At 36.5% G+C, this 18940-nt stretch overlaps 1 protein-coding gene across 1 annotated transcript; it reads right to left on the bottom strand.

The window, feature by feature from the left end:
- Positions 1-8337: 8337 nt before the first annotated feature.
- Positions 8338-18264, bottom strand: TAL2 (TAL bHLH transcription factor 2). Its single transcript, XM_070935485.1, has 2 exons — positions 18209-18264; positions 8338-8708 (listed from the first exon to the last, which is right to left on the bottom strand). The coding sequence occupies exon 2, from the start codon at positions 8689-8691 to the stop codon at positions 8338-8340; it is 354 nt and encodes a 117-aa protein (XP_070791586.1). The 5' UTR covers positions 8692-8708; positions 18209-18264.
- Between the last annotated feature and the right edge of the window lie 676 nt (positions 18265-18940).

The raw sequence follows: 18940 nt of genomic DNA, 5'->3' as shown, positions 1-18940 counted from the left end.
TATCCAAAATACGGATGGTCCCAATGCTTTTGGCTTTTTGCAAGACTGGCTCTTTCCCCAGGCAGTAGGATTGGGGTGTTAGTAATAGGGGCTTTGGTGTGGATATATGTGATTAATGATTTTGGGCTTTTACTAAGTTTCAGTGTGGTTTTATTTGGGGTTTATGCATTTGTTTTGGTTTGATGGAAAGGCTTGCTTTTATTTTGCCTGTTGCCCATTGGATGGGTGTGTGTGGGGGGGGGGTGTGGGTGTGTGTGTGTGTGTGTGTGAGAGAGAGAGGTATAAATAAAACAATCCTAGTTATCCATTAGGTGAGACCAATAGGAATAGATTTCCAATGTTGCAGATTTGCTTCCAAGCCTCTATATATTATGGAGTAAGGAATAGTATGGAATAGATTGTATTAAAACTGAATGGATTATATTTCCATGGCATTTGTTCTATATTGGTGGTTATTTTGGGGGGAAGACCGATATCTACCACCTCCACTACTTCACAGTCTCACAGCACAGCCTGGGGATAAATCCTAAACAGGAAACTATCTTTAAAACAAAGTGAAGAAAATAGTCAGCACTATTAAGCTGCATTGGGAGCATGGTATGTGTGGTCTAAACATAGTTCCTGATTAACATCTGCATTTCTGTTTGTCATTCTGCTTTTGTGGCATTATATTTGTTAGACATAAAACATTTTTGCAAAAAGCAAGCTGTTCAGATGCAAAAATATACACCTCATATTTAAATAATTGCATCGCAAAACCATCACAAATGACATCAGCACATATTATAAACCCTTTCTTCATGCCTTCCTAACAAAAGCCAACTTAAAGGCTTTTTATGGGTTATATTTGAATCTTAGCATAGCATATGTAATCACAGTGTTAGATAATCTGTTACCTAATAGCTTACATTAGCTATTCTTACAGCTACTATTCTACTAGTGGGTGTATAATATCAGAAGGGTTATTAATAGGTAGCTAGACAAAGGCAGAAAGAGATGTTCTAATGATTCCTGTGCAGAAGATAACCTTTCTGTGAATATTGTGACATATTGTGATGTGTTGCATACGTCTGGAAAAAATGTGAAAAAAATATTATTTAAGAAATTATGTTTACCTGGAGCCTTGCCATACTTGGCCTTCTCTTGTATTAAAGTCAATTACTTAATGATCCCTTCCAATTCTATGATTTGGACAGGACCCCAGCTTTGGAGGTATGACCTTCCTATGCAGTATTTTATAGTTGGTTGCTCAGCAGCAGTAAAAAAAAACAAAACATGGCAGTTGCTTGTTAAAATATACAACAGTTGACCTTTGCAATCTGGCTACTCTACATGCACAAAAAAGGATGGGTGTATCTAAATGTTAAAGATCACCTTCACCTTCCTCCTCCCAGTTCTGGTTTAAGCACCTGCTGTTTTAAAAGTACAATCATCACTATGAAAAAGGATGTCCGAGATGACTTTTAAATGACCTCTGACCTCGGGGGTCAAAAGTTAAGCTGTCTATTCACTTGTTTTCTTTTTCTGGTGGCATGATAAAAGAATATATCAGATGTGTGCTGTTTACTGCTATCCTCACTTAGTCATCTCCGACAATTCTCTGATGGATTTTTTATTTACCTTTCTTTCCAATACACCCTCTGAAATGACTCACAGATACATTAGATAACAAAACATACCTTTATGCCACCTACAAAGGAACCAAGATGTTTGATTTCAGGGTGCATAACAACTGGACTTTATGTTTTCAAAAACTGGGAAGGCAAGAAATCAACTGTTTGTTTCTTCAGCCCAGTAGCTCTAGCGAGAAGGTGGGTGCAATCTTCAACCCCAAGTCAGAGTGTCGTATGAGAAGCTATGATATCTCTTTTATGCTCCATTTTAACATTCTGATCTCATGCAGCCTTCATCATCTCATGCAGCTCATCATTGATGAGCCTTTTTGTTCTCACTCTCTTTCTAATTTTTGAAACATTTTGGTTGCTGAAGAAATCTAAAGACCTTGCTATCACTGAAGTGGCCTAAAATATTATTTGTTCTGTCATGGATTGACTTCTCTTATGAGCAATAAACTTCCATTTTTTAAAAAGTAAAACAGTAATATAAAGTGGAAAAAAAGTATATTCATCTAGCACTAGTGACTGCAAACCTTTATAAAGATCTCATACTTAGTAGTTTATTCATTTCTTCCCAGTTTGCCTATAGTTACAAGGACCATTTGATTTTTATTATTATAACAGACATTTACCGCTAGTCCTTGGGATACAACTATTCATTCAGGTTTACAATAGTGCTGAACTGATAATTATCACAGGTCCTCATAGTTTCAGCTGTTGCAAAGAGCCATTGTCATATGATCATGTTTTTCAATATTTCCTGCTAGCTTCTCACAAGCAAAGTCAATGAAGAACTTGGCAGAAGTCAGAAGTTGCAATCACATGAGGTTCTTACTTAAAGATCAGCATGACCCTCCCTGAATGACAGCAACTGGGACAACCAGAACTGCCTGCTCACATGACATTAGTCTTTGACTGTTCTGCTTAGTGACAACAGTTCTAGTCCCCACTGCAAAATATGCAGACTGAATTGTCTTGTTTTTTTAAATTACATAATAGTGTTTGCTTTTAGATATTTTTTATTAGGATATGCATTTTTGTAAAGTTTCTCTTGGTTTTGCTCTTGAATTTTCCTTTGTGAAGCAAAGTTATAAACAACATTTTTTTAATCCTTCTGAATTTTTTTCCCAGATTGGCTCGTTACGTTTTTCAAGAAAATATGGTTACTATACCCAAAGTGGATTTCTAGTACATATGGTCATAAAGATGGTTTCATGGTTGTTTTCAAAGTTATTTAATGTGTAATGTAAAGTATTAACACTATTTAATAAATATTATTTGAATATACAAATTAGCCCTCTTTAAATCTCATGTAGTAACGGACTACAGAGTTTGTATTTCTGAAAACTGATTATTTATTAATCTGCTTTATGGTGTTTCTGTTTGACTGCTTAGCAAATTCAAAAGAATCTGTTTTCGTTGCACAGGATGGAGAAATGTGAAATATGTAGATAATTGGTTTTTGCCTGACAAAAGTAATTCCCAGGAAACTTAAGTAAAGAACCAATGCTGCTTTCAAATTAATGCTGTCTTCTTGCTTGCTTATCCACTGAATCTATACTTCTTTTTTAAAAATTGCAAGATTACAAAGCATCCTGTGTTTTTTTTCCTTGCAAAGATAACTTAATATTCACATGCTTCTGTTGTTTCCAATAGCAGAGAGAAAATAGAAAACCAGTTCAGCTCTTAACAAAATGTCAGTTAAGACATTATGTTTTTAATATAAAAAAGACTGATTTTGCAAATCTTTTTAATATATTAGGATTAAATAGGGAAATGTACAAGAAAATATATAAAAGATTCTTGGCCAAACAAAGGGGGGCTTACAAAACATAAAAAGTGCCAACAAAATAAATCTTTGGTAGAGACATTTAGTTAAAAACACGCATTATATATTAATAGCAAGAAGATATACAGTAATAAGACGGTATACTTAAGAAATACTACATTTACTTTTTTTACTATAACATGAAATATTTACCTTTTGTTTTTGCATCAGAACATTATTTTAATTTAAAGAGAATTTTTTCCCCCATTTGTTTAGTGCATTTGGAAACTTTTAATCATCAGAAATAAAAGTTAAAATGGACAATGCCAATACAAACATGGATATTTTGAGACATAATTGAAATTATTTAACCAGTAAGTTGTACCATGTATAGATCTAACAGCAGTTTTAGAATTTCTTCATAAATTCTTTGCATTTTGCATTGTTGCTAAAAGTACCAGAATCTCATGAATCATTGTTAGGTTTTCACATATCAAATCTGCATATTTAACTACAGTCACAAAAAATGTGAATACAGTGTATTTAGACAATAATAATAATAATAATAATAATAATAATAATAATAATAATATTAACCTTTTTAATTATTTCCAACACGAGAATGCTGAAAAATATATAAAAAGGCTTGAGATTCCATCAGGAGGGTAACTGAAAATTGAACAGAACATAACTGTATTTTCCATGGCAAAAGAAAAATTGACTTCCAAAATGAATAGAATTTGCTTCTGAGACAAAAATTGGGACAAAGCTACCAGTGCATCTTGAAGGAAGAAAAAGATGGGCTCAATAGGTTGTCAATGTTTCCATTCTATTCCCCCTCCACCATGCTGTCCTTCCTTCTCAGTCTTCCTTCTCAGACCTAAAGACATATTGTTTCTAAGATTTCCCTTTTTTGTTCTTTTTTTAAATACAGTCATAATAATTTCTACAGTCGCTATTCAATTCTCAGGATTACATCTTTACTTCAAATGCAAAATTGTTAGCATCTTAATTCAGCAAGATTTACTCTGGAATAAAACTTTCTGCACTAGGATTTCTACTGTCTTCATATGTAAACCTTGGGCCCCTGGGACAGTATTTTAAGATCCTCACAATTCTGGTAATATCGTAGATGAAGGCTTTAAACTTGGGGAAAGAATTTGGCACCTGATAAACTTGGTCCTTTTTAAGGCAACCAGAATTCCAGAAAACCTCAAAAGGGGAGTTCTTTAAGCCATTCCCAATCTTTATCACACACCCCTCCACTGATTTAAACCTTTCTCTTCCAATGTTAACAATAATTTAAGAAAGGAAATTTCAGGATTCATATATTGCACTAAGCAAAATGTGCTGAACGAAGACATCATTATTTCCTTTGCCCACAATGCAGGGGTGAAATCTAAAATTTTTCCCTACCGGTTCTGTGGGCGTGGCTTGGTGGGCTTGGCAGGGGAAGATATTGCAAAATTTCCATTCCCACTCCACTCCAGAGGAAGGATACTGCAAAATCTCCATTCCCTCCCCTCCTGGGGGAAGGATATTGCAAAATTTCCATTCCCACCCCACTCAGGGGCCAGCCAGAGGTGGTATTTGCCAGTTCTCTGAACTACTCAAAATTTCCACTACCGGTTCTCCAGAACCTATTAGAACCTGCTGGATTTCACCCCTGCCACAATGCTAAATCATAAGCCATGAGTTAGAAAATACACAATTACTGTTCATCCCACATCCATGTTAAAGGTCTACTGGGCTCTCCATGTAAAGAAACTGGCTGTTGAGCGCCATAGGAGTTGCAAAAAAAACCCCTTCCATTACGTCTTGCTTTTACTCTTTCTTTCCTCTATTATATCTTGCTATTAATCCTATGATTTTTGCCCCATTTTGAAATGATGTAAAATCATTCCTTGGAGCTAGAAAACAGCAGATAGTATAATCAGTGCAAGCTGTTTATTTCCTTTGCAGTAGCCCTATAAGAACCTTCACAGCTTGGTGAGCACCCATCAGGAGGGACTCTATGTCTCATTTGGCATTCAGCCATAATCTTACAGGTGGTAGCTTCATTTCATTGCCTGCTCAGCCAAGCACATACATTAAAGGTTAGAACCTGCAGGTCCTCTCATACTGGGCAGGACTCCTAGAGCAACCACACATGATCAGCAGTGTAAAACTACCCTGTCACATGTCAGTTTAATCCCAGCTTCTGAAATGTTCTATCACTTTTGGAGGTCAGAGTTAATCTCCAGTCTAATTAGAAACTATTAGACCACTTTCACATGAAAATTTTGCATGCCTACTGACAATCAGGATGGAGAAGTCTCCACAAATGTAGACAAATTTTGTAACACCCCTGTGTCAACCAGAAGTTTTTGGATTTGATTGTTTTTCTATATCATCAGGCATGAATAGCTTTTTCCCTTTTATTAATTGGATGCAGAGCAGGGGTGCTATTCAGCAGGTTCTGGCAGGTTCTGGAGAACCAGTAGTGGAAATTTTGAGTAGTTCAGGGAACCAGCAAATACCACATCTGGCTGGCCCCAGAGTGGGGTGGGAATGGAAATTTTACAATATCCTTCCCCCAGAAGTGGGGTGGGAATGGAGATTTTGCAGTATCCTTCCCCTGCCACGCCCACCAAGCCACACCCACAAAACCGGTAGTAAAAAAAATTGAATTTCACCACTGATGCAGAGTATTGTATTTGTAATGTGTTTCTGTATTTGGTCTATGACTGTACAGTATTTTAATAAACTAAATTAAACACTCATTTGGCTCAGCTGGAATGCATAACAATAGTGAGATAGAACAATCTTAATTAGTATAAAAAAGATGTTATTACCTCTATTAATTTAGTTCTAGGCTTAAGCTTATCATACCTCTTATTTCCCATCCCCCCAAAGCCTATTTTTTTTAAATAAAACAATTGCAGCGGGATTGAAGGAGGTTATAACTGAGAACATATGTTCTAAAATGTATTAGGAGTTTTTTTTTTTAATTAGCTGAAGTTTAATTCATTAATTCATTTATTGGCATACTACCCATTAATACAACGTACAATTTAATCTGCATGCCTTTATTGGGAAAATGCATTGTATCCTCATCCTTCATAAAGCAAATGGGCCTATGAACAAATAAAATCTGGACATGAAAGATGAAAAAAATATTCCAAGGAGCAGAATATTTATTATCATTCGGCTTTAGATCACTTTGTAGGGGGCAAAGTCCTTTATAAGTAATTTTGCCCGACCTGCTGCCCTCTAGAAGCCTTACCTTCACCTCTGCCTCTGAACTCTGCAGTTTTCATGACGTATATATAGAAGGCTGGGGCCCTTGACAGGGGCAATGATATCAGAATTTCAGTGAAAGAAATGGAAAATGATAAAATAAAAACCCACCTAGCTAGAAACACACATGCCACAGAGTTTCATTCCCCCTCCCCATTTAAGGGTTTTGCTTTGTCATTTAACTGTAAATATATAATATCGGTAGCTAATTTTAGAGTTCAAATAGCGGTCTTTAACTCAAGAAGACTTTTAACTCTTAACAATGAAGTCTTTTAAAAAAAATAGAAACTTGGGAGTGGCTGTATCCAATGTTGATAATTAAGTGAATGAATGACACCCAGTTTGAGGCAGTTTATGCAGAAGATTAGGTGCAGTGGAATCCCTCATAGAAAGAAATCCATAAATGATTCATGTGATCCTGTATTTATTTTAAAGACAATTAAATAGCACCTCTGATTTATAAAATGCCACTAACAACAAATGAGACAGTTGTTTTTCTATTAAGCTGTGCTTTTGAAATTATTTAGTTATTTTTTTATCTGCAAATGTTCTGGAAAATGTAATCCCAGCCAAATTTAAGAGTTTTTTTCCTCACATTATAAACCCAGTTGAAATAATTCTTAAATCCATATTTTTTAAGGTAGGCATCTTTGAATAATTCAGAAATAACTAAAATCCACTGTTGATTATATCTGAGCAAGCATAGTGGGCATGATCCATTCCCATCTGCTCAGATGTATTCCTTATGCATTTTGTTTTGGTTAAATTTTTATCTCCCTCAGGTTTTGAAATATACTGGATGAAAAATAGTAAATGAAATGCACACATCCTAGCATAAAGATTGCACTGAACTGGACATTTCAGGTAAAGGAGAAGAAGACCCTAGCAGTGCTCAACTAACTTTGACATTAATGTATCTTAAATGAAAAAAAGTTTTTTTTAATGAGTAGCCTTGGCTCCAGAGCTCCAGATATTTTCTTTTACAATACCCAATTTATAGTATTGTAAAATAGCCAATTTATAGTAGGCAGTGTTATCACATCTCTTGAAATAGATACAATGAGATGTTCACAGTTGTAATTGTAGATGTGGCTGCTCAATCGATGTGGTTTCTTCCCTTAAGAAAGGAAGTGGAGAAGAAATAATCAGTTGTTCTCTGTGGTATGTTACAGGAAGTGGGAAGGGATTTGTTCTACCACAGGAGAAGATGCACAACTGCAGAATTTGTTTGACTTAGATTTTCAATTAACCTGTCAATCCAGCAGCCAAATCATCAGGAATTGAAATTCCCAGAGCTCCTAGCCAGCTGTTTTAAAACTTACAGTGTCACTCAGCCACAAGCTACTGACCCTAACAATTTTCATTTGTATGTCACAATAAAGGGCAAGTGATCCATTGGCGACTTTCAGTAGACCCAGTCAAAGTCCCTTGCAGTCAGAATCAAAGCCCTTTATAGCCAATTAGACTATTGGAATTCTTTTTAATTATTGAAAGCCATGTTCTTCCTCAGAAACACTTACATAAAATACATTTGAGTTTTAAAAGACCAAGATGGACCAAATAAATAAATAATTAAATAAATAGATTAACACTGTATAGAAACAAACAACTACCACAACCGGTATCAAGGGGAACTATCAAATTGCAATCAGGATGATTACCCTGACTGACTGATTATGGAGATGATGTTTCTGACCAGCATTCTGGGATGTTGCTGCTTGTGTTGGGAGAAGGGACCTCAGAGTCTTCAAGGAGAGTAAGTTCTTCCATGTGTTCCAAATGTGGATTCTGCTGGAACAGGCCCAGTATCCTTTCTCGTGGATTCACACCTGTTTGCGGCAGCCCTTGCTCCCCAAGGACTTTGACGAGGAAGTTGATGTACCTCATGGCTAAGCGAAGAGTCTCATTCTTGCTCAATTTTTTGTCAGGAGGATGGGTGGGAATCAGCTTTCTCAGCTTGGCAAAGGCACTGTTGACATTTTGTTGTCTCCACCTCTCCCTGCTGTTGGTGAAGATTTTTCTGGTCATCCTCAAGACTGGAAGAACTAGGAAGAGAATGACAGGAGGAGGGAGACCATTAGAAAAGACATAATAAAAAGACAAAACAGCTCATTCAATTGCAAATGAGGTAGAAAGTGTGACTCCAAGAGTTGAGTTATGGTACATAATATTGAAAATGAAAGCTTCTTAATAACAGGGCCCCAGCAGGAGATACAAATATAGTATCGCCCTTGCATATGTATTCAGAGGTATCCGATTCCAAGCAAAGAGTTCTATTACTATTGTAGCATCTATGCTTACATATAGACATATTGTAGATATAGAACTGATAAGGTGCTTCCTTATGCCAAAAGCATGATGTTTCCTTTATTGAGACCAACTAACATGCACAAAGGGATGTATAAGCATTCTCCAGATGTATTTATTTATTTTTAATGAAATAATTTTGTACAATAATAAAAGCAATACAAATTTAAGAATGAGAAAAAGAGTGAAGAAAAATAGTGAAAAAGTAAAAAGAAAGGACCAAGGAAGAAAAAGAAAAAAAAATATAAAGAAGTGGCATTCAATCTTCACAGTAGTTCTGAATAAATTTAGATTACCAGTCCTTCCTCTTTAAATTACGATTCCATTCTTCCCATATTTTACCCTATCTAACAATCAAATCCATAAATTACTAATTCATTTTTTTCTGTTTTCAGCAAAACATCCATAAAGAATTTCTCCAGAATGCTTCATATGGGAAAATTCAGGGAAATTCAAGGAAGTACAAAATTAAGCCATGTAGATGAAAAATTTAGTAATAATAACGCTAACAACTCTAAATGCTGAACCAGTTAATTTTCCATAATCGACACTCAACTCCTGATTCAGTTCTCCCACCTCAAAAAAATTCTGCATTCTGTTTATTTAAAACATATTCCCTTTCAAGCCATCACAGCAAGTAGTTACAATTAGTTAATGAAAAATGTGCCTTGTTGAAAAAAAATGCCAATATGTTATCTTTTCACAGTCATAACCCAGAGGAGCTGTTCAGTACAGTGGAGAAAATATGGCTTAGCAGCTTTATAACATGCATTCTCTCTTAGCAACTGTGGAGATTTTCTAGAAAAGTGGATAAATACAATGGGGTCTGAAAATGTGGGATATGACGGCTAATCTTTTATACCTTTTTTGGATTGGGTGGAAATCTCAGGGTTTTTGTAATTCCAATAGGTGCCACAGAAAAAGGCTATACTCTATGCCATGGGTGTCAAATTCGCATCATCATGTTGCCATCACATGACATTCTGTGACGTTTTTCCCATTCACGGGGCTGGGGTGGGCATGGCCTGCACATGATGCATCCGGCCTGAGGGCCACCAGAAGTAAACTGTAACTGTAAGACCTGTGGACTTCAACTTCCAGAATTCTCCATGCTGGCTGGGGAATTCTGGGAGTTGAAGTCCACAAATCTCAAAAGTTGCCAAGGCTGGACACCCCTTGATTTATAGACTCTGTTACATGGATTTATACGATCTGAAGAGAAACATGGATATATACAATTAATCCTGAAAGGATAAGACCAGTGCAGTGCAGCACAGTTGGGCTCACAAATTCCAATGGAGAAGTAAACAAGTCAACAGATAATTATAACTGAAATCCAGAATGCCAGTCTAAACCAGTATCCCTCTTCTTTTGCTTAGGTGCCAAGTTAATATGCTTCATAAACACATTAAATACTGTAGTAAATGAAAAGCCTGTAACTTCCCATTAGCACAGCACTCCAGTGTAAGCAGCACTATTTGTAGAAGGGCAGCAAGAGCTGCCTCGCTTTCTTTCTTTGGTGCTCTTCTTTTGTCAATACAAGCCCTGTGAGCAAATAGCAGGCTTTGTGATTTCCTCCATTAGAAGGCATGTTTAAAAAATGCACCCTTGTATCTCTGACATTTGAACAAGATCGGCAAACAGTAATACCCTCTCTCTCCATTTTGGGTATCTTTCATAAAAAGCTGCTCCTGGTTGCTCTTTCATAAGATGGGAGTAGAAGAACTTTTATGGCAACCAGGCATGAAACCCAAACCATTTATTCACATCCTGGTTGTGCTACCCACAAATGGTGAGTTTGCCTAATTGTTCTATCCCATCAGAAAACTATAGAGCAACGACAGTATGTATGTATGTATGTATGTATGTATGTATGTATGTATATATATATATATATATATATATATATATATATATATATATATATATATATATATATTTGTGTGTGTGTGTGTGTGTGTGTGTGTGTGTATCCCAAATCATGCAGTAATTTTCAAGTGACATTGAGACTCCAATATGGTCTAAATTAGGTTGGTTGTTTGGGGGTCTTCTGAGCAATCCCCATGGATGCTGTTATTCTGCTTCCTTGTTCTATTGTGATGCTGATTTTCAAAATTAAATTATAGTGAATGTAGAATTCAAATTAAGTTACTCCTGAGAAGCACCATAAAAAGAATTAATTATGACCAATTTAGAATTCCACTAATGTAAATAAGATTGAGATAGACTGGGCTATACTCCTTGTAAACTCTAAAAGTAATTTATTTGAAGGGCAGTATCTAAGTGTATTCTTTAAAAGCTAATAGCATGCAATATACTCTAGTAAAGTGCTGCCGATGTATTCTTTGTATTGTTTCAGATGGCACACCTAGAGAATGGCTGGAAAATCTGGTTGGGTTTTTTTTACTGGCAGAGAAGCATCCCAACAATTCAGACCCATGTTTTCTTCTTAGGAAGAATCACTCCAAAAAAGGACATCAGGCAAGGGTTCCAAAGGTTTTCAGAAGTAGTTTGCCTTCTTCCTAGGGCTGAGAGGGAATGAATGTACAGTATGTTAATTTCTGTGACATTCCATTCCGCTCCATCATTCCCATCTCATCTACAGTTACTTAATTTTTCTGTAGTCTCTGACGATGCTCCTTTCTCTATCAGTTGTTCTGGGGTGCTTTCCTAATTTGTTCCCTCTGTATATTATTTATTCATTTATTTGGATATTCAGTATTGTTGTTATAAATCCCTGTAGAGGTTAAGAGTGGTATGGTACCATTTTGGTGCCTTTGGTATTGAGACCAGAATCAGTTTGGGGTAGTGTTTAAAACATGAGGTTAGAAAACCAGAGACAATGGGTTCTAGTCCTCCCTTAGGCACAAAGCAGTGGTGAAATCATTTTTTTTTTACTACCAGTTCTGTGGGCGTGGCTTGATGGGTGTGGTGTGGCTTGGTAGGTGTGGCAGAAGGATACTGCAAAATCTCCATTCCCACCCCACTCCAGGGAAAGAATACTGCAAAATCCCCATTCCCTCCCCACTCCTGAGGGAAGGATATTGCAAAATCTCCATTCCCACCCCACTCTGGGGCCAGCCAGAGGTGGTATTTGCCGGTTCTCCAAACTGCTCAAAATTTCCGCTACTGGTTCTCCAGAACCCGTCAGAACCTGCTGCATTTCACCCCTGGCACGAAGTCAGCTCAGTGACCTGGTGCCAGTCATTCTCCGTGGGTTTTACGTTCTTGAAAATCTGCCACGAAAACATATACTGTTATTATTGAAGTGTTGGCCTTAATGAGATCACATGACCTATTATTAGAATGATGTGGAGATTTGTTAACACAACAAACATGCAAGAACAGGAATGTGGTTTCCATTGTATTGAAGCTGCATGGTAAGGCTCTTTTTTCCTGACTGCACATGGCTGTGCATAGATGCATATGACGCATATTTTATTAAAGATGGGTTATGCATTTATAGAAACCTATAAGCAAATATGTGCAAACAGAATGCATAGATAATGAAGACTGAGTTGTTTAGGAGTCTGAACAACACACTCAAATTGCACTATTTTGTGTGCAGGGCCCCTTGCTTTCCTGTATTAACAAAGCAGAGTATATAAAACCCTTTATCTTCTTTGGTTGCCATGTTCTCAGCAAAATATGCCAGTGAAACTAGCTACTTCTTTCTGCTTCACAGTTTAGTAAAAAATATTGTAGCAGTATTTAGTTGACTAATAGCCAAAGAATCCAACTCTGAAAACATCTTTGGTAATAATATAAGTAAAAATTAAACATTTTTAACAGTTGGAGGAGTCCTTGATTATTGTTGGAATAAAAGCAGTCAGGGAGGAAAAACAGATTCAATAGATATACATATATAACCAGGAGTGAAATCCAGCAGGTTCTGACAGGTTCTGGAGAACCGGTAGCAGAAATTTTAAGTAGTTCAGAGAACCGGCAAATACCACCTCTGGCTGGCCCCAGAGTGGGGTGGGAATGGAGATTTTGCAATATCCTTCCCCTAGGAGTGGGGAGGGAATGGGGATTTTTCAGTATCCTTCCCCTGGAGTGGGGTGGGAATAGAGATTTTGCAGTATCTTTCCCCACCAAGCCATGCCCACCAAGCCACACCAAGCCTACAGAACCGGTAGTAAAAAAAAATTTGAATTTCACCACTGTACATAACCCTTGTAGCCCCTCCAGGAAAGTTGCTTCCTATTTTATCATATATTTTAAAGAACAGTAGTGGTTACTCAAGGAAGGACATATACAGGAATCCCTGGAAGAAAAGGATATTTTGTTGTGTGCCTTAAAGAAGGGATAAATTTTTTGGAATTCCCCACTTCTCTTTCCAAAGACACAGATCAAGGGAACTTGTGCTAAATATTCTTAGGGCAGCATCAATGAGGAAGAATTGTTTATTCTCAGCAAATCCCAACACTGTTTTAATTCTTTTGTTCTAGGTAGTCAACAACAAACTCCCAGACACGAAACACAACTGAAGCATACAAAATTGAATTGCAACTGAAGGCATAGCTAGTTAAAAGATACATCCCAGGAACTTTTCCTTAAAGCAGCTTTCGTGAGCAAAGAATCAATCCGTAAACTATTAAAAGAAACCATTTTTAAAATTCAGAAAGAAATTTAAAATCACAATGTAATTAAAAACCATGAAAATCATATCTGGACTTTAAAGAAGCAAGATAAAATGAGTATTGATGGTTTTGAATTTTTATGTTGGAGAAGATTCCTGAGAATACCGTGGGCAGCCAAGGAAGCAAACAAATAGATGGTTGAACAAAACAACTCAGAGTTTTATCTCAAAACACAAATCATCAGGCTCAAATTATCCTACTTCACATTCATTATACAAAGACCTCACTCTCTGGAGAAGGCTCTAATGCTGGAAAAAGTGGGGAAAAGAGAGTACAACCAATAACAAGGTGGATGGACTCAATTTCAGCTATGATGGGTTAATTAGTAGAACTGAAGGACCAGGTTAAGGACAGATCTTCTGGAGAAAATCTAGGTATATCCGCTTGCTTAACAATGAACACCAACTTAATGATAATGAATCACAAAAAATTACTCATCACATATGTAGACATTACTCTACTTATGAATTTTCAAGTGACAGACTTTCACCAATGTGAACAAATGTATCCACAACTCTAATGGTCCCTAGTAGTTCCCAGAGGTAAGGAGAAGGTGGGAAAGATTTAGCTTATGGCATGCTGCACATACGTACCCTTGGCAGCACCATCACAGGAGCCTCCATGAACAATTAATGCACCCTATGCTCAAGGACGCAAGGCTGACAGACCTCCTTGGCTGAGTAGATTGCAAACAGGTGGAGAGCCACCCAAATGAGAATTCAAGCACCCTAGGAGGGAAGAGGGACGCCAAGGTGGGGAAGAGTCTGCTCTGCCTGAACAACAACCCAGAAGGCTGGCCCATGGAGTCAGCATATGTCCTGATTGGGAACAAAAGTGTTGAGCCATGCCTAGGATCACCCGGAAGGATGGTCTGCACCTATGTCTCCTCTGAAAGTCCTTGGAGAAGCCACCAATAGATGCTCCCCTGCTTATCCTCATGGAGAATGGAAAAAGAACACAACATCTCCACCAAGAAAACAACATTTGCACTAAATCTGACAGGGCAAGCTATTGTATATAAACAAAGAGTAGACATACACACACATACCGCCATTCCCTTCCAACACTGAAGATATCCTAGTCAGATAATGAAATGTCAGTAGCCAAACTACCATCTCAGAGGGTACCAAGGACTCCACAATTCAATTCTGAACTATATATCTTCTCTTCTGTTGGTAAAACACTGTCAAACTGGGCCCATATCACTGAGAATACTGGTTATGTATATGTAAGATCCAACCACAACTTCAGTCTTAGCCGTTCTTCGTAGGGTCAGCTCTTGAGGCTTGCTTCTTTTTTTTAATTACATTCCTATTTTATCTTGATTTGGAAACATAGAAACCTAACCTAATTTATATTTTAATTAGAAACAAGTAATAAAAATAAGAAGTATACAAGAAGTATACAAACTATAAGCATACATTTTAAAGCAGTTACATTTTAAATCAAAAATAAATATGTTTTCTTCAAGTCAGAGGCTTCAGAACTTGTACCTCAACTTTGAACCATGATATACTAAAAAAAAAAAAACTTGCAGAATTTTGGATTAGAGTAATCATGCTGCAATTAAATGCTACTGACATTAATGGAACTGCATTCGAAGTGATACTTAAATTCACCTAATGGCCTGCTTTTATCTGAATTACCAGAAACATAACAATTAAAAACCTGGCAAAACAAGCTAAATTTAAAAAAAAGTAACATTCACTCTACAAGAAAGGAGAAAGCAGTCATTTGGTAGTGTTTAGAAGAGACACACGTTTGCAAATCCATCTATTCAAAATAATGTCTTCACTGTTTGCAGTTGTTGTTTTTGTAAATTTATTCTTTGATCCATATAAAAGTGCAATATTGATCAAAATTAGCATGCAGTCCTCCTCAAAATAATGTTGATTATGCAGAAGAAAGCATTTCTGAACAAAGAGTGGGAGAATAACTAACCAAGGTGAAATATAGCCCCTTCTTGCTTCTAATGTAGAGGAAAAGTAGTTTAACCCCTTCTTCCTTTTTCTAATCAAATCACCCCCAGAAGCTATTTATATAGAGTAGTTTCAGGGAACAATTACCTCTGTTTCCAGCAATAGAATTTCAAACTAGACTATCTTTGACCTCAAAGATACAAATACCACAATCATATATAAATTCAGGTGCAATCAAACAAAAAGTGACTATGAAGATACAAGAATATTTCCTTTTTAAGAGTTTAGTAAACTTCGGCTTCAGGTATGTATATAATGGAAGGGATTCATATCAAGACCAAGATATAAGAGGTAGGATTTAATCCCTTCCTCATTCATGCTTTTCTCCATAAAAATTACTACTCAGTCCCCTGACATTGGTTCTCCTTAGCAAAGCAATGAGCAGCAGGAGTGCTTTTATGTGGTGTCTTGCAGAGTCTGGATTGCAAACCTTCATAATCTGCCATTTGCACCAGGTTTTAGTTAGATATATTTCTAGAAGTGGTATTTTTGTGAACAGGTCAGGTTTGGGTTTTGGAATTCTGATGAGCAGAGCCAATAAGATATTTAGGGAAAGGTGTTGAAAAGGTTCCGCCATGTTAAATTTTTTGTTCATGCCCATCAATTTCAGGAAGAGAATTAAAGATGGGCTTAAATCATTCTTGCTGAAAACATCATGCCTCCTGATTGGATCAAATATGTGGCATATATTCAGCAAATTCCTATGTGCCTATAATAACATATTGCTATAAGGCAAATATTTTGACATGCTTTTCCATTAAAATAAGCTGTTGGTGATTATATTAGCACCTCTGCATTGCCATTTTTTTTGGCTATAATACCAAAATGGCTTTTGATTATATATGGATTTTGTTTGATTGCTGTCATGTTGAGGCAAAATTCCAAATATAGCTTTGTTTGGTTGTCATTGGTACATTTTTAATAGCCTGGAAGCTATTAACTTTCTTTTTAAATTTGATCAATTCAACATTGTTGATGGAATAGATATTGATTTTTTTAATTATTATGCTAATCAGAAGTACACAATTCTTCCAATATAATAGAGAAATATGCTTCAAAAGAATAAGCATTATTTCAGTAGTATTCAGTAGCACTCATTTCATACAGAGCCATTATTACAGTGGTTTTAACATCAGGACAGCTTTATAGGAATTTCCATGACATGCCGCATTACAAATTTTTATTCTATCTCTTGGAATAATTTAAAGGTTAAGTGAAATACTGTAAATATACAGACATGTTTCATGAACTAGCAAGATTTCATAGTAAAATGTAAAAAAGTGTTTCATTTTAAAATAATAGACAGGCTCATAAAATAATTAGTAAACTGTGAATAAAAGGAATACACCTTTCATATTATACAGAATCCACGAAGTGGAGAATATATATATATATATACATACATACATACATACATACATACATACATACATACATACTTACATACACTGCTCAAAAAAATAAAGGGAACACAAGTAGAAGACATCCAAGATCTGAATGAATGAAATAGCCTTATTAAATACTTTGTTCTTTACATACAGTAGTTTATACACTGCTCAAACAACTAAAGGGAACACAAAACTATTGTATGTAATGAACAAAGTATTTAATAAGGCTATTTCATTCATTCAGATCTCGGATGTCTTCTGCTTGTGTTCCCTTTATTTTTTTGAGCAGTGTGTGTGTGTGTGTGTGTGTGTGTGTGTGTGTGTGTGTGTGTGTGTGTATCTTTAGCCAGGTTCTACCTACATAAACCAAGATATTATGCAGGTTTACGTAGGTAGAACCTGGCTAAAGAGACATACACATAAAACCTATGAAAAAGAAAGAAAAACACACACACACACACACACACACACACACACACACACACACACACATATATATATATATATATATATATATATATATATATATATATATATATATATATATATATATATATTCTTACTTCTTCGTAGGGTTTATGTGTGTTTTTCTTCTAGCCAGGTTTTCCCTACGTAGCCAAGGTTTTTTTGAGCTGGAGCTACAAAAAAACCTTGGCTACGTAGGGAAAACCTGGCTAGAAGAAAAACATATATATATATATATATATATATATATATATATATATATATATATATATATATATATAAATATATATATATAATGCTTCTCCAGTTTAGTGGCTTGTTTGTTCGTTTTCTATGCAACAAATGACAAAATTTTAAGAGATTTCTTATAAAGTTTAAGCTTAAGAATGTGATTTTTATCTTTATGTACCCATTTATGGGGTGTTAGTCAGACCTACAAGTAGTTAAGTCTGTAATTACAACAACAATCTGAAAAATAATTGAGGCAGGCAATCATCTGTTAAGCAGAGGCATTTCATACATTGCCACAGCAAGATCACGCATGTCAACATAGGGAAAACCAGAGTCCTCACTTTTAAAAAAACAAAAACAAAGATGCAGTGAGGGCAAAGGGCATTTCCAGGAAAACATGAAATGCTGCAACCTGTAGTGCACCTGAAAACCCTGAACACGCCTTTATTTAGGGAAGTTTTCAGAAGACAAAATTCCCCAAATACTGAAGGGAAAAAAAAGGTGGGAGCAATACGAATAGTTTGCAACTTACCTTTTCCAAACAAGCAGCACAGTCTGGCTGTAGAGAAATATTCACAGCAGCTGAAGTCGGCGAGTCTCTCCTCTTCGCAGCTCTCGGGTCTCTCAGCTTCAAATCGCCAGAGCCTCTTTCCTGACAATCCAGCCAAATGCCAATCCCAGCCTGCCGTCTCATTTATAGAATCTGGGCTCCTTTGTCTGGCGCGTGTCAGCACTAATGTGGCTGATCTTGGCAGCTTATTCCACATCTCCTGGGAGATTTTTTTCCTGCTGCCATCTTCTTCCCTACTTACTCCCAAGTGGGAATAGGTGGAACCAGCGGTGCGATGCTTTGTTCCAAAACACAAGGGCTCTTTCAAATCCAGGACATTTAGGAGAAAGCCTGAAAGCTTGATGTTTTGCAAAAAGCCCAAACTCAGCAAATTCTGCAGCTTTAAGTCTGGGCCAGGCCAAGGTCGAATTTTGCTTTGGAATCTAGCAGGAAAGGGAGGGTGGGTTGTTCAGCTATGGATCTGGTGCATCAAGCATCAAATCAACATGCAGAGTCAAGTACTCCTTCTCATTAAGTATCACAACAATTCGATTGCAGACTTGGGAGAGAGAGCAGGATTGGAAAGTCTAGCTTTTAGAAGAGAGGAAGCTGAGTGCTCTTGTCCAAAATTAATATAACATCAATTAAATGCTTTATGAAAAGAAACCTTTATGAATTGTGACTGTTGTTCCTTTTAGAGGATAGGCAACATTT

This window comes from Pituophis catenifer, unplaced genomic scaffold, assembly GCF_029215685.1.
Source record: "Pituophis catenifer annectens isolate HBS135680 unplaced genomic scaffold, rPitCat1.0.hap2 SCAF_2, whole genome shotgun sequence".
In the NCBI taxonomy this organism is placed as follows: domain Eukaryota; kingdom Metazoa; phylum Chordata; class Lepidosauria; order Squamata; family Colubridae; genus Pituophis; species Pituophis catenifer.
The sequence above is the reverse complement of the archived record's forward strand: the minus strand, read 5'-3'. Positions and strand labels throughout refer to the sequence as shown.